The sequence below is a fragment of the Argentina anserina genome, chromosome 4, assembly GCF_933775445.1.
Source record: "Argentina anserina chromosome 4, drPotAnse1.1, whole genome shotgun sequence".
Taxonomy (NCBI): Eukaryota; Viridiplantae; Streptophyta; class Magnoliopsida; order Rosales; family Rosaceae; genus Argentina; species Argentina anserina.
Window position 1 is genome coordinate 26,436,054 of NC_065875.1, and position 15,279 is coordinate 26,451,332.

At 45.1% G+C, this 15,279-nt stretch overlaps 2 protein-coding genes across 2 annotated transcripts; both read left to right on the forward strand.

Moving 5' to 3' along the window:
* The first annotated feature begins 12 nt into the window (after positions 1–12).
* Positions 13–2,107, forward strand: LOC126789976 (serine/threonine-protein kinase STY13-like). The gene is made up of 5 exons (XM_050516086.1): positions 13–810; positions 921–1,030; positions 1,129–1,497; positions 1,588–1,722; positions 1,822–2,107. The coding sequence occupies exons 1-5, from the start codon at positions 516–518 to the stop codon at positions 1,999–2,001; spliced, it is 1,089 nt and encodes a 362-aa protein (XP_050372043.1). The 5' UTR covers positions 13–515; the 3' UTR covers positions 2,002–2,107.
* Positions 2,108–6,937: 4,830 nt separating this feature from the next.
* On the forward strand, positions 6,938–12,586 carry LOC126792500 (uncharacterized). The gene has a single exon (XM_050518911.1). The coding sequence runs from the start codon at positions 6,938–6,940 to the stop codon at positions 12,584–12,586; it is 5,649 nt and encodes a 1,882-aa protein (XP_050374868.1).
* Positions 12,587–15,279: the final 2,693 nt, after the last annotated feature.

Sequence of the window (15,279 nt, forward strand, 5' to 3'; positions counted from 1 at the left end):
GGTTTAAATCTTTAAATCACTCATCGAGGAGTATAAATCAATCTTTAAGTCATATGATGGAGGAAGAGTGGTATATATGCTTCAACTATTTTTGGCCTAGCCATAAAGTTGATCTCACTCGATAAGGAAAGCCTTGTTTGTTTAATTGTTTCTACAAGGAAACTTCGAATTACATTATAGACTTAAACGATAGGAAATCATATGAATCTGGATATGATTGATGGGCGAGAGACGTCTTGCTTAAGTTGTCGGATCAAAATTAAAAAAGAGAATGCTAGAGTTAGAATTGCAGTAGATGTATAAAAACAGAGCAAGTCTATGCGACCCTGCCCATGTCGAAATAGAAATACTATTAGGAACGATACATAGAGCTATCCCTTATCCAAATTGCCGCCTGTATATGTATATTTTTCTTTACGTATCACAAACGGAAAGAGAAGATTGATCGACAAAAAAAGCTCTTGAACTCTGATTTTGAAAATTCGGAGTTTTTGTGAGAGAAACTTTCAAGAAGGATGGAAGAACAAAGAGAAGAGTGTCGTCCCAAGAACAAAGCGAAGAGCAAGATTGACATAAAGAGTTTAGATGAACAGCTACAGAAGCATCTTGATAGAGTAGTTGAGTTAGAGAAGAAGAAGAAGAATGAACAAGAGAATTACAAAGTTATGGAGAGAGTCGGAGCTACAGAAATACAAGAGATACAAGAGTGGGAAATCGATCCTGAAAAACTAATTATTAAAGGGGCGCCCTTTGCTCGTGGCACCTTTGCTTCTGTTCACAAAGGTGTTTACAATGACCAAACCATTGCAGGTATACATGATCGATTTCACAAACTAGCTTCCACCTTATTTTTTGGGCTGTTTTATTCTAGATAGCTTCATATAATTTTGATGATGGCTAATCTCTAAAATTTTGTTCAGTTAAAGTGTTGGATTGGGGAGAAGAGGGAGAAAGACCAAAAGCTTTTCAAAGAGATTTTCAGCGTGAGGTTTCTGTTTGGTATGAACTTGAACATCCCAATGTTACTAAGGTGAAATTTGTGTCTTGATTTTTTATGCTGATCAATCAGTTGATTATATATCTGTATCTATATATATGCTAAAGTTTGATGGTTTTTTTTTTCTGTAGTGCATTGGAGCAACAACTATGATTACTTCAAACCTAAAACAACAGAGTAATAACAAGAAGTTAAGCAGTAATTCTGCTTGTGTGATTACCGAGTATCTCTCTGGAGGTACTCTCAAGTCTTACCTCATCAAGTTTCGTGAGAGGAAGCTACCTATGGAGGATGTCTTGCAACTAGCACTTGACCTTGCGAGAGGACTGAGCTATTTGCACTCGAAGAACATTGTTCATAGAGATGTGAAAACAGAAAATCTGCTTCTTGATAACAATCGGATGGTCAAGATAGCAGATTTCGGTGTTGCTCGTCTTCAGGCTTTAAATTTGAGTGAGATGACAGGCAATACCGGCACCCCTGGATACATGGCCCCTGAGGTACTAAATAATTTCAGAAGTTTGTTATGCATTGTTCTAATTAGTATTACTATTACAGTATTCAAGATGTTTATCTGAATGCATATGTAGGTATTGGAGTCTAAACCATATGACAAAAAATGCGATGTTTACAGCTTTGGAATTTGTTTATGGGAGATTTCTTGCTGCCAAATGCCGTACTCTAACTATTCATTTTCAGAATTAACTTCAGCTGTTGTATATAAAGTAAGGATATTTAGATATAGAATTCTCTCTTCTCCTTAAAATTGTTACAAATTTATTTGGTTTGAACTTACTCATGTTTCTTTGTTTCTGTTAATGTAGAATTTACGACCACAAATACCTAAAAGTTGTCCAAGCTCCTTGGCCAAAGTAATGAAAAGATGTTGGGATGCAGAACCAAGCAAAAGGCCGGAAATGGAGGAAGTTGTTACCATGTTAGAGAATATTGACAACTCAAAACATCCCCACGGTTGCTTCTGCTTCTCCATGCTGGACGGTTGACAAAGCACATGAATTTGGTAGATATTACAACTTGTAATATCTATTTGTTAGCACTTAGCGTTGGCAGATTGTGAAGGATTGAAAAGGGTGCAATCTTTTTGTGTGTGTGAATAGAATCAGTTAGTTGCGGTAAAAATTTGAGTCATGCAACTCATCTGAGTTGTGATTACTGTATTTCGATTACTTAGATTACCGCCTACTCTGTACAAACAGCTGTAGAAGTCAAAGAGGGAGGTAAAATCACAGAGAGATTACAAAATGGTAGATATCACTTTTACAGAAACAGCATCCCTACTTAACATCTACAATGTACATTGTAAACATTACCTTGAAAATTCCATCAACCTTTTCGATTCCTACCATACACTTGAAGCCTCTCCCCAAAAACGGTCAGTAAAGTAAATGACTAAGATCTATGCCTTTGCCTGAGAAATGGTATTCATTATCTTTCATGATAATAAAAATCAGACTAAACTTTCCAGTTACTAAATTGCAAAGATCATTTACAGGGTTGGATAAATTCCGAAATACCTCCAATGTGTCAATTCATATTTCTTGAGAAGCATAACTCAAAGAAGATGGTTCTTTAGAGCGGTTAGACTTGGATGCATTTTAAAATTCTTCCCTAAGTAACTGGATTTTACTTCTCAACCTAGAAGCCTCTACAGGTTGGAACCACTGCCTGCCAAACTGAAATTTCAGAGTAGATGAAGATCATACAAACACAACCATATAGAACAGAACTAATTATCAAAATAGTATATACCTTTGCTCCTGGCAATAAAATCAATATAAGATCGAGCATATATAGTACAGTACATGGGTGATAGATATCATATAGAAATTCTTGGTGTATTAAAACGGGGGAATGCTCACTTGAAAATTAAGATTTCTAGTTTCAATCATCAGCTCTCACAATTCGTGGTGGATTCTTAAGCGAGACTTGATCAACAGCCCACCGTAAATAGCACAGTACATAATCATAAAAGAAAAGAAAAACAAATAGACAGCAACAAATAATTAAGAGACCAAAAGCAAACCCTAACTCATTGCCACTGGCCGGTAGCGACGGGGACGGCGTACGCGTCCCAGTTTATTTCGGTAAATATGAGGGTACTAAGCGACCATTTCAGCCCACCGGGTGTCGTCTGCTGACCGAGGGAGGTATCCCCTGGGCATTTCAGCGTTCGTCATATCAGAATAGGCGTTGAGGCCGACGGTCCACGATTCGTGTTTCCTGTTCTTCTTGAAATCCTCCACATACTCGAACGAGGATTTGAATATGGCAAAACGCTTTTCTTTCTCTTCCTTGCTCTTGTAAACGCGATTGTTCTCTGTCATCCATTTCTCGAAGGCTTGACGAACGTTTTTATCGTCGGAGGATGCGGCCACTTGATCAGATATTCCCTGCAGCTGGGTTCCGATCATCACAAGTGTGATTAGCGGAGTTCCGATCACCACTATGGCTAGCAGAACATGAACTATGAGATTTCTTCCACGAAAATGCATTTGCTTGATTCAACTGATCAGTCGATCGATTAACAGGAGAGGGAGTTGATCGATGTTGGAAACTAGAAAGGGGCTGATGTTTAGTTTTATGCGGGTACTCAAATCTTTTTATATAGACACTAATTCGATATCAAATAGGACCTAATTTAATTTAGGAATTGTCCAAAAAAAACTAATTAAATTGGGGTACTTTAATTAGAAATTTGTTAGGACTATTATATTATAATTATATATTGCTTTACTATTTACCTAAATGAATTCAATAATGGACTCGGGTTGGGTCATAGTCTAAACGGGTATCTAGAGTTATGTTAAAAAGTTGTATACAAGACATTCAACCTCCGATGTAGATCTTATCCAAGAAATGAATCCTATGAATCTATTTTAATGTGTTTCCTTTAATTTTGTGCAAATTACTTGCTTTCCTTTCCTTGATAGATTCTGATCCCATCAGAATTGTCCAAAAAAATTTATTAAATTGGGGACTATGTATTATACAGAAAAAAAAACCTTATTTTCTCAACAACAAAAAAACACAAATATATATGTTTTATGAAAGTAACTCTATGTCCTCGTGTGCCTTGGATTATTCTACTTAAATTCAAGTTTCATGTCGTAATATTGTCTAGATATGATTCATAGTTCTTTATAGAACAATAGAAGAATCTTGATCCTTACTTTATCTCTTATCAATGATCCACTAATGTAAAGGATTATTTAGTGGAGATGAAAATAGTTTCGCATGATTCGTAACTAATATAGCCCCTCAGAGAGATGTACGAACACGATCCACATGATGTAATCCTAATTCATTTGATCAATCTATGCACAAACGTCCCATGCATCTTTAAAGAAACGAAAGTAAAAAGTAGGAGGGGGGGGGGGGGGGGGGGGGGGGGGCATTTGCCTCATTATGGGTATCTACATCTTGTTTGCGTTCCAAGCTAGTTTCTAATAGTAGCTCATTGAAAAAATATAATTCATTCTCTCCAAAAAAAAAAACTAGTTCCTCTATGGATACAAATTTAAAGTGGTTCTCGTTTGTGTTTTCAGCACCAAGTTGAGCACGATTTAAGGGTACATAGTAATCCTCGGCCATTGATGTCAACTTGCGACTGAGTTCCAGTAGCCGGGAATGGGGTTAAAAGTGCCTACTACTACACCAGACTACACTTGGCTCTACACGTTACAGAGATAACCTGTATCTTTTAGGCACAGACTCCATTAATAGTTAATACCATTATGAAAAGAGACCAAATAAATTTCACAAATTTATTTTATTTTATTTTCTTTTGGATACAAAGTAAACATGACAATCTGCTAAAGCTGGATAACAATAAACTGAGAATAAACATGTTTGAGGCTTCTGATGAACAGTTGATACTTGAGAGCCTTTGTAGAGCTAGATGTTTTATTCTATACTAGCCTTTTTACACGCCTTTGTAGAGCTAGAGGTTTTATTCTATACTAGCCTTTTTTACACGCTCTATGTACATGTGAGAAAACCGCGCTTGCAAGTGTGTCGTTCATTTTATTTCTTTATCGCTCGCTCGGTAAAATCGTCTAACAAGTTGTGTGAGAAAGAATCCATAATCGAATAGCAGCAACAATCAGTAGCGTAGCCAGAAACATGAATTAGGAGGGTCAGAGTTCATAAGTAAATAAAATGTAACGATAGGAAAATTTTCATTGACTCTAAATTAATAAGAGCTTCATGGAAAGAATAATCTATTCGCATCAAAATGAAAGAAATGTTCATATTAATTATTGAAAATATTACATATATTTTTTTACATATATGAGTACACAAAATATATATGAAATATTTTTATTGATTAATGGTGGTAACAAATCTTAAAAATTGTGTGAATAATTAAAAATTAGGATAAAATTACTCAATCATATGATTTTAATATATTGTCAGGGTCAAAATCCATATAAAATGCAAAAATATAATATTTCAACCAATGAGTTTAAAAAATGAGATGGGTCATTTGACCCCTCTAGCCTTAGTGTGGCTCCGCCCATGGCAACAACTTTGAAGAAACATAATTGAGTTTTGCTTGATTGCTTCTCAATTGCTTTGTTCTTGGAAATCGGTCATGGCATGTATTTTATGGCAAAAGTAAAATAATTTTTCAGTGATTTTTTCTTATTGAATGAGAAGATACGTCCTTAACTGAAATTGGAGATTTGGAAGACGTGAAAGAGGGAGAAATATGTGTACGGGTTGGTTTGATTATTGAAACTTCTATCATATCCTTTTACTGTTTTGTCCTTTTCCTATTTAATCATGTTTTAGTTAATATTTTTAAGAAATGGTAGAAAAAGAAAAAGTTGTTTGGCGATTACATAAGCATTGTTTGCTTAATTAATACCGATAGGGATCGCCACAATTTCTGATCACAGAACTCGATCTGTGTTTTTGATCTTATTCATTTTCTTGTGCTCGCGGTACGTACATGCGAAAATTCTCTGCACGTTAATTAAGGATCCAGCGTAGGAAAGCTAATGTCGACGGCCATACCGCATTTACCTCCGACAGTACCAGTAATATTTCTGCGTAATCTCATATACCCTCCTTCCCCCCATGTCGGACCCCATGAGTTCAATATTTTCCAATATTCTTAACCAGTATTCTCATCTTGTCCTAATCCAACGACTGTGACGGCGTGGTTCAGCTTCGGCCCGCATTCGCCGTCGAATAGCCCACCCTTGTATTTCCTGAAAGCGGTGGAGTTAGCTGCTACTAAGGCCGTCACCGGTTGCATGCACACAGCCAGCCTTGGCCAGCGTATCCTCATCACTTGGATTGAACCGAATTAGACCACTGATGCTGGCTGCATGTTCTTGGGCCTTGATGGTTGTTGGCATAGGCTTATGCCCGCCATAATCAGCACAACTACCAGCGCATTAAAGCTAACGTATAGCACAATCCTACAACACTAACAGCAAGTCAGCCGCGCTAACTACACAACGGGCCTCCCCACGGCCCAAACCGACTACGGACGTGCCCTCACGCGCATCTCAAAGAAGGCTCCAGAGAGCACCTTAATCGGACGTCGTCCCACATCGAATGGCAAGTAAACGATCCACTTCAACTCAACAATAAAAGGTCAAACTCTTGACCTTACAAGGTAAGTACACTGAACTTCCTACCATCACTCTGCACAAATTATCATTACCCTGACTTGAGCGTCGGAGAGTCGAAGACCACGCCGCCGTGGTCTCTGCTCTAACGACGTGTGTTACCTGTGACAGAGAAGTGACCAGGAGTACGGCGTACTACATGCGCGGGAAGCACGGCGTACTGAATCAAGTATAATCACAGCATCAACATTGGCGCCGTCTGTGGGAAACCGCAACAAAAAGTCAAACAAAAAAAAAACATCCCATGCAACACCTAACCAAACAACTACACTTCGACATGAGCACTACGAATCCGTCCCCCTCTACTCCGGCAGGTGGTCACATCGGAGACGTCACAGACCTTAGCCTCAACCACCCTCTACCCTCCGCCAACGACCCTTTCATCCTCACACCCACACCCGGAACAGTCGTTAGTACCAATGCGACTACAGATCCGGCAACCGCCGCAAGAATGGAAAGCATGGCTCGCGACCTAGCCGAGTGCCAGCAGCGCGAGGTACTGGAACGTGAGAAAGCAGCAGCTCTCCAGAGCGAACTTGACAGGATACGGACACAGCTTGAACGGGCTGAGCGCAGTCATTTACATGAGGAGTCAAATCGCGAGGGCAGCGCGCAAACAAGAGGACGAGAACAAGTTCGCTTAAGTATCAGCTTGACCCCCTCCGAACTCGCCAAGAAACGGCCACCATCACCACGGCGTATCCATAACCGTGAGGAAGGAAGCACAAGCGTCACCTCTCGCTCCAGACCCCCCACAGCTGCTCACAACAGCGAGTCTGCCACGCTAGCCCTGATCTTGCAGCGGCTAACAGCGATAGAACAACGGGATGCCAATCCACGGTGCCAACCAGTGTTCGCCGCCAGGCCAGGCCCATTCACTACGAGGATAATGAACACCGTGCGTCCTTCTCAATCCAAGAGCCCAAAAATCACGCCGTACACAGGTGAAGGCGATCCATTCCGGCACATTGATAACTTCAAAAAAGTCACTGCCAGTAGAGAATTCGACGACGCCACCTTATGCCACCTATTCAGCGAAACCTTAGATGGGGACGCCATGAATTGGTTCTTTGAACAACCAGCGAACTCCATGGATTCCTTCGCGCAGTTAACCACAGCATTTCTGAATCGGTTTATACTCATGGCCGGGGCCGCCCACACAACTGATGGCCTATTTCAAGTAAAACAAGAGAGCAGGGAAACATTGGGCACCTTCGTCATGCGATGGCAGACGGCAGCATCCAGATGCCGGAACCTGAACAAAACGCTCGCCCTGGCTGCTTTTAAGGAAGGACTACGGTCAGAGAACTTCTTGTTCCACATTAATGTGGACCCTCGAATGCGCGGCGCCACATACGATGACATCATGACTGAAGCAGTACGATACGCTCAGGCAGAATACGTCACATACGGAGAGAAGCGAACCCCAGTACCATCAGACAAAACTACTACGCCGCAGACATCTGTACACACAGTCCCCCTCCAGCGCGAGCTCTTCCCAAACACAGAAGACCATAGCAAAGGCAGGAAGAGAGAGTGGCATCAAGCCAATCACCGTGATGCGCGTAACAACGATCGGCACAGGGGCCGGGACAGGAACAGAAGAATTGACCAGGAACGTCGCGACAACAGAGACCCCCGCCAAGTTAACGCGATGGGACGCCGTAGTGACCACACACTGCCTAGGGAAGAGACCCTGGAGGACTTTTTTCACGCACATCAGGACACGTTGAGGAAACCAGCAAGACCGCTACGCCCCCAAACCGAAGCGGAAACTGGTAAATGGTGCAGATTCCACGAAAATGGAAGTCATAACACGAACGATTGCCGCACCCTCCGCATATTAAGAACCAATGGCGACACGGGAATTCGCCCGGCGCAACAGAGGGTACAACAGAATGTGGTTGCCGCAGTCGAGACCCTACGCCGCATCAACGTTATAGAGGGAGGAGCCCCGAAGACCAACTTGTCCAACCGAGCAAAAAAGCGCCTCGACCGCAATAATCACCCAAGACAGGTGTATGCCATCACAGGAGGAAACGTTAAACGACAGAAAGAAGGATGGAAACCGATCACCTTCACTGAGGACGAGGAAATTGGCATCTCCTTACCCAATGACGACGCTTTCCTCATAGACGCAATCCTGGGCGGACAATGGGATGTAGGGAAGATGATGATCGACACGGGATCTGCAGTCAACGTCCTATTTAAGGGCTGCTACGAAAAAATGGAGCGTAGCGGCAAGAAATTGGTACAAGACCACGAACCGCTAGTCAGCTTCTCTGGTGACATAACCCAACCCCTAGGTTCGGATTATATGACGGTGTGTATTGGGACTGCACCATGCACAGTTTGCGTCGAAGCTGAATTCATCATAGTCGATGCCTACAGCTCATACAACGGGATCATCGGCCGACCTACACTTAACCGGATGAGAACCTTTATCGCAGGACACATGATGATCATAAAATTCCCAACTCCGCACGGAACAGGACAGGTCCGGGGTTCACAGTCCGTGGCAAAAGATTGCCAGACACGTGCAATTCGACAAACGCGCAACCGACACGAAATCCTGGCAGTACACGCCACAGTAAACTTAACTGACAAAGTTGTCGACGCACGAGATGACGAAACGTCAAAGGGAAAGAGCAAGCAGAAGGCTACGCCATACGAGACAAAAATCCCGGCAAACCCCGAATCCTCATTGAAAAGCATTACGCCATTCGCAAGTCATCCGGAGCGCAGGATCAAAATCGGGGCAACTCTCAATCCCACTGTTGAGAGAGATTTAACAAGTTTCTTGGGCGACAACATGGAAGTCTTCGCATGGTCTTATGAAGACATGCCTGGCATCTCGCCCGACATCATCATGCATGAATTGCACATCAAACCTTCCGCACACCCAATTAAGCAAAAGCGCCGAAGCTTCGACGACGAAAAAAGCACGGCAATACGCCAGGAAGTTGACAAATTAAGAGGCATGAAGTTCGTCCGGGAGGTACAGTACCCTGAGTGGATCTCAAACTGTGTTATGGTACGCAAAGCCAACGGTAAATGGCGTATGTGTGTGGATTACAAGAACGTAAACAAAGCATGCCCAAAAGACAGTTTCCCCCTACCCAGAATTGACCAGCTCATCGATGCCACGGCAGGTCACGAGTTGCTCAGTATGATGGACGCCTACTCCGGGTACAATCAGATACGCATGAACCCGGCGGATCAAGAAGCTACGACCTTCGTCACTGATAGGGGCCTGTACTGCTACAACGTAATGCCCTTCGGATTAAAAAATGCGGGTGCTACGTATGTGCGGTGCGTCACACAAATGTTTGACCAACACATCGGTCGGGAAATCGAGGTGTACGTCGATGACATGCTGGCCAAAAGCATAAAAGCAGAAGACCATGTAACCAACCTCCGAACCATCTTCAATGTGCTCAAAAAGTACAAGATGAGATTAAACCCGGAGAAATGTTTTTTCGGCGTAACAACAAGCAAGTTCCTGGGCTACATCGTCAGTCAACGCGGCATAGAGGCGAATCCCGAAAAGATACAGGCCATCCTAGATATGGCGCAGCCAACACTCAAGAAGGATGTAGAAGCCCTCCAAGGCAGGCTCGTGGCATTATCTAGATTCATATCAAGACTGACTGACAAGTGTGAGCCGTTCTTCAGATTGTTGAGACGTTCTAAGAGTAAACTGATCGAATGGACACCAGACTGCCAAGTGGCCTTTCAGGGATTAAAAGATTACCTCGCCGCAGTACCATTACTGTCAACCCCGCAGCCGGGTGAACCCCTGTACCTTTACCTCGCAGTATCCACAACTGCGGTCAGCAGTGCCTTAGTTCGCCGTGATGGAACTAAAGAACTACCAGTTTTTTACGCAGGACGAGCTATGAACGGCCCAGAGACAAGATACCCAACATTGGAGCAATTAGCCCTCGCGCTCATCGTAGCAGCCAGACGACTGCGCCACTATTTCCAAGCTCACAGCATCCACGTACTCACAAATCAACCTCTCAAACAAGTACTACAGAATCCAGAACACTCCGGGCGACTCAGCAAATGGGCTATCGAGCTGACAGAATTCGACATCGAATACAGGCCACGACCCGCCATAAAAGGACAGGCTGTAGCCGATTTCATAGCAGAAATGATTCCCCGAGATACGGCGGAAGTGGAACCAGATAATGTCATCAACCCCGTCAGTATTTCACCATGGAATTTGCACGTAGATGGCTCTAGCTGCGCAAAATCTAGCGGAGCGGGGATCATCTTGAGCGGACCGGGGGGACTCGAACTCGAGTATGCTTTAAAATTCAACTTTGCTGCCTCCAACAATGTAGCGGAGTACGAAGCACTGATTGCAGGACTACAATTAGCCCTAAGCACGGGCGCCACTAGCATTAATGTGTTCAGTGATTCTCAGCTCGTAGTCAATCAAATCACCGGGTCCTTCACTGCTAAGGATGAGCAACTAGCAGCCTACCTGGCGTATGCCACAACATTATTAAAGCGGTTCGAATTCTACCACATCAATCAAATACCGAGGGCCAACAACGCAAGAGCGGACTCCTTAGCACGACTCGCCACGGCGCAACCCCACCAATGCCACAAGGATACCAGGGTCGAAATTCTCCACCATCCCTCCATTCACCAGACCTTGCAACAGATATGCCAGATAGAGCGCGACCAAGCCTCATGGATGGATGAGATAGTAGCATTCAAGTGCAACGGCAAACTACCAGAGGACGAGACCATGGCAAAACAACTAAGGAGACGGGCGGTAAGATATTACCTGCGGAACAACACACTCTATCGCCAAGGTCTGCTGAATGCTGACCTCAAGTGCGTCACAACCAAAGAAGGCAAGCAGATCTTGAACGAAATCCACAGCGGTGATTGTGGCAACCATTACGGCAGCCGCGCATTGGCCGCAAAAACACTCCGCACAGGATATTATTGGCCCACATTAGCCTCCGATGCACAGGAGCTCGCCAGGTCTTGCCACAAATGTCAAATCCATGGACCCATACCACGCCTACCCTCCGAACCACTATCCTACATAGTCAGCCCGTGGATCAACTGCCTTTGGGGAATGGATCTGATTGGCCCATTACCCGTCGGGAAATGTCAATTCAAATGGGTCATTGTATGTATCGATTATCATTCCAAATGGATTGAAGCTGCGCCCCTGACGGCCATAACAACCGAGAAGGTTCAAAACTTCCTGCAACGCAACATCTTCTACCGCCACGGTACGCCGGAGTCTATCATCACAGATAACGGCACGCAGTTCAACAACGAGTACCTCATCACCTGGTGCAAGGCAAGAGGAACTAAGCTCAAATTCGCATCCGTAGCACATCCAAAAACCAATGGGCAAGTAGAAGCCGCCAACAAATTGATTAAAAGCCTTCTTCGGAAAAAGCTGGGTGAAGCTAAAGGACTTTGGCCAGAAAAACTTGACGAGGTAGTATGGGCAATCCGTACCACACCAACAGAAGCCACAGGCGAAACTCCTTTTTGCTTAATGTATGGCACGGAAGCAGTTCTACCCATCGAAGTAATTCAGCCAACACAACGGGTTTCACTATTTGACCCCGAAACCAATTCGGACAGTATACACCTTGATAAAGATCTCTTGGAAGAGAAACGCATCACAGCGCATCGCCATAACATCCAGAACAAACAGCGCGTGGCACGCTTCTATAACTCGAGGGTCAAAAGCAGGACACTACAAGTAGGCGACTGGGTTCTAAAGAAGATCCAAACAAAGGTCACTGGACTACGCCCGAAATGGGATGGACCATATAAAGTCGTCCAAATCATAGCCCCAAACACGTACTGCCTAGAAGACAAGTACGGAGAAAAATTAGCCCATCCTTGGAACATGGAACAACTCAAGTACTATTACAAGTAAGAGTCCATCCGTAGCACAAGGACCAACTGTTTGAGTGCTTTTGGCGCGCTGCTTTAGCTATCTTTGTACAAAATGGCTACGGCCAGGCTATCAATGAAATGAGGAATTTTTCAAACCATTGATCCTTACTACGCTAGCGTACTATGGCAATTAAATTCCTTCGACAGACAATTTCATTGTGCGCACAACGAAGATAGAATTAAGCATACAGCCAAAAGCACAAAACAACAATCACAATATTACTACGGCAATAATATAAAAAAAACACGGGTCAAAAGAACTTCTATTCATCAAAAGATAGCAAGTTCGGCACAAAGGCCGTTACAAAAATTACAGAAACATAAAGACTACGGCGACAGGGGACGCATTACAACGATCTTATCACCCTATCCTACTCCTCCCCCGCAACTTAGTACGCCAGCATTGCTCAGACCGCATCGTCGGTACTCGCAGCTTCTAGCCCCGCCGCTTCCCCCGATTCGCCTTGCGGCGGTTGTGCATCCTGATGCTCTGAGAAGGAGGAGTAGGAGAGGGAGTCTCCGGATTAGAATCAGACCTGTCATTATCACAAGAAAAACCAGACGAAGAAGAGTTAGAAATTTCCTTACCACCTTCAGCCTCCGCAGTAGAAGTAGGCTGTGAAAAGGGCGGAGTCACTTCATGTGGCATGGGCGGCGGTTCCAAACCCTTCTCCGACAGACGGACCTCGTAGTCCGCAGGATCCAGCATCTCCAGCTCCTGGAACTGCGCTATCATGTCACCCACAGCCGTGACATAGTACCCTTCCAAGTACTTAGTCATCTCCATAGATGATTTGAAGGCAGTCACGGCGCTAGACGCAGCCTCCTCTGCTACGCGGGCCTTCTCAGCTTCTGCCTCCTCGCTCATCCTCCTAACAAGCTCCTCTGCATCCGCAAGGGCAGACTGCGCCGCATCCCTCTCCGCCGCCGCTTCTCGGGCAAGTGACTCCGCTACCTCTCGACGGGCAACCTCCTGCCGAAGGTCCTCCTGGAGGTTCGCCGCATTTTCCAACTTGGCCCTAGCATTGGCCAAGTCATTTTCCAGCAGCAACACCCTTGTCTCACGGGTGCTGTCTCGTTCAACCACTTCGGCGAGGTGGCGCTGTGCCTCCAGAGCATCCCGCTCCGCATCAAGCAAATTAAAAACCATCTTCGCTGCCCTCGTGGCAGCAAGACCGAGGGGACTCCGCAGGTCCAGACCAGATCCTTCAGGTCGCCTCAAACCCCCGAGCCCGGCGCGCTGGCTTAACAACACCAGCTTCTCCAGTTCCGGAGCTCCTAGCTGGCTCAGAGGACTGCGGTCCAAGGCGGACAGATCCTCGAAAACCCGAGACTCCGTGAAGGTGAGTGGCGCCAGCTGCGTAGTCCTCTGTCTTTTAGGAGGCGGAGCCTCCACTGCCGCATCCTCCACATCCTCGGGGGCAGCAGATGACTTTGCTCTTTTCGAAGACGCGCTCGCCTTCTGCGGCTTCTTCTTCCTACCAGTCTCAAGCGACACCGCCGGATCAGCCAGATGCGGATCGGCATCGATACGGCCAACTCCTTCCGCATCACTGCGGCGTGGTAATCCCTGCTCATTCGGCAGGTTCGCGTGCAGGGGAATGGACAGGTCCACAACCGCGGACGAATCCTCGACTCGCTGCGCTGCGACGTTTACTTTCTTTGTAGAGGCTGCCGCCTTCTTAGACATGACGCGTCGCAACATCGTGATAGCTAGCCCTTCAGTATCCGGCGTAACGTCAGGATCTTCCTGCTGCAGAAACCGGGCGTAGCAGACGCGCTCTGACTTTTCGAAATTCCTGTTCACCGAGAGTGTAGTAGCTGCACATATAACAACAGATTAATACGCCACAAAAAAAAAAAAAAAAAAAAAAAAACAGAGCACTTCTACTTACGATGACGGCGGAGTAATCCTTGCTCGAACAGGAGGTACGGGTTCGTCAATACCTTTAAATCGTGAACCAAGTCTTCACCTTGACACCTCCAAAGATAAGTTACACGATTCACCCGTTCAACCTCTCGCTCGGACAAAACCAATCTCCTTCCAGCTACATAAACAAAAACAGAGCGAAGGTAGCATCAGCAAACAATCATTCCGTAGTAACAAAAGTTAGTAAAGCATTGAAACCTACAGTTAATAGCCCGGAACCGCGAGGGAATACGTTTTCTTGGGATGTACTCCACCCCGTTAATGCGCCCATACTCCCACCCGTCCTCCACCACGAAGCTGTTTTTTCTCCAGTTCGCCTCCGAGGTGGGCCAGTTCTCTAAAACCTGGTACTCACTGCGCTCATCCCGCCTCACAAACCGCGCGGTCCCCCCATTACCATTACGCTGGTTGTAATCCACTTTGAAGAAATGGAGAACCTCCGCCGCAGTAGGAGCCGAACACCCCGACAGGTAGAATAATGAACAGAGACCGAGAAGAACCCGCCACATGTTATAACTCACCTGGCCAAAGGCCAAGCCGAACTCCGCCACAAGACATTGCAGACGAGGGTCTAACGGCAACTCCACCCCAAGTCGTAATACGGAGGGGCTCACCAACGCATGCCCGTTTGGCAACATTGAACCAAATTCATCACGCCGAATCGCACGGGCGAGGATAGTCCCAGGTAACTTAAATTCCTCGACATAACCACTCACTGCGGCAGAGTCGGCTCCATATGCCTC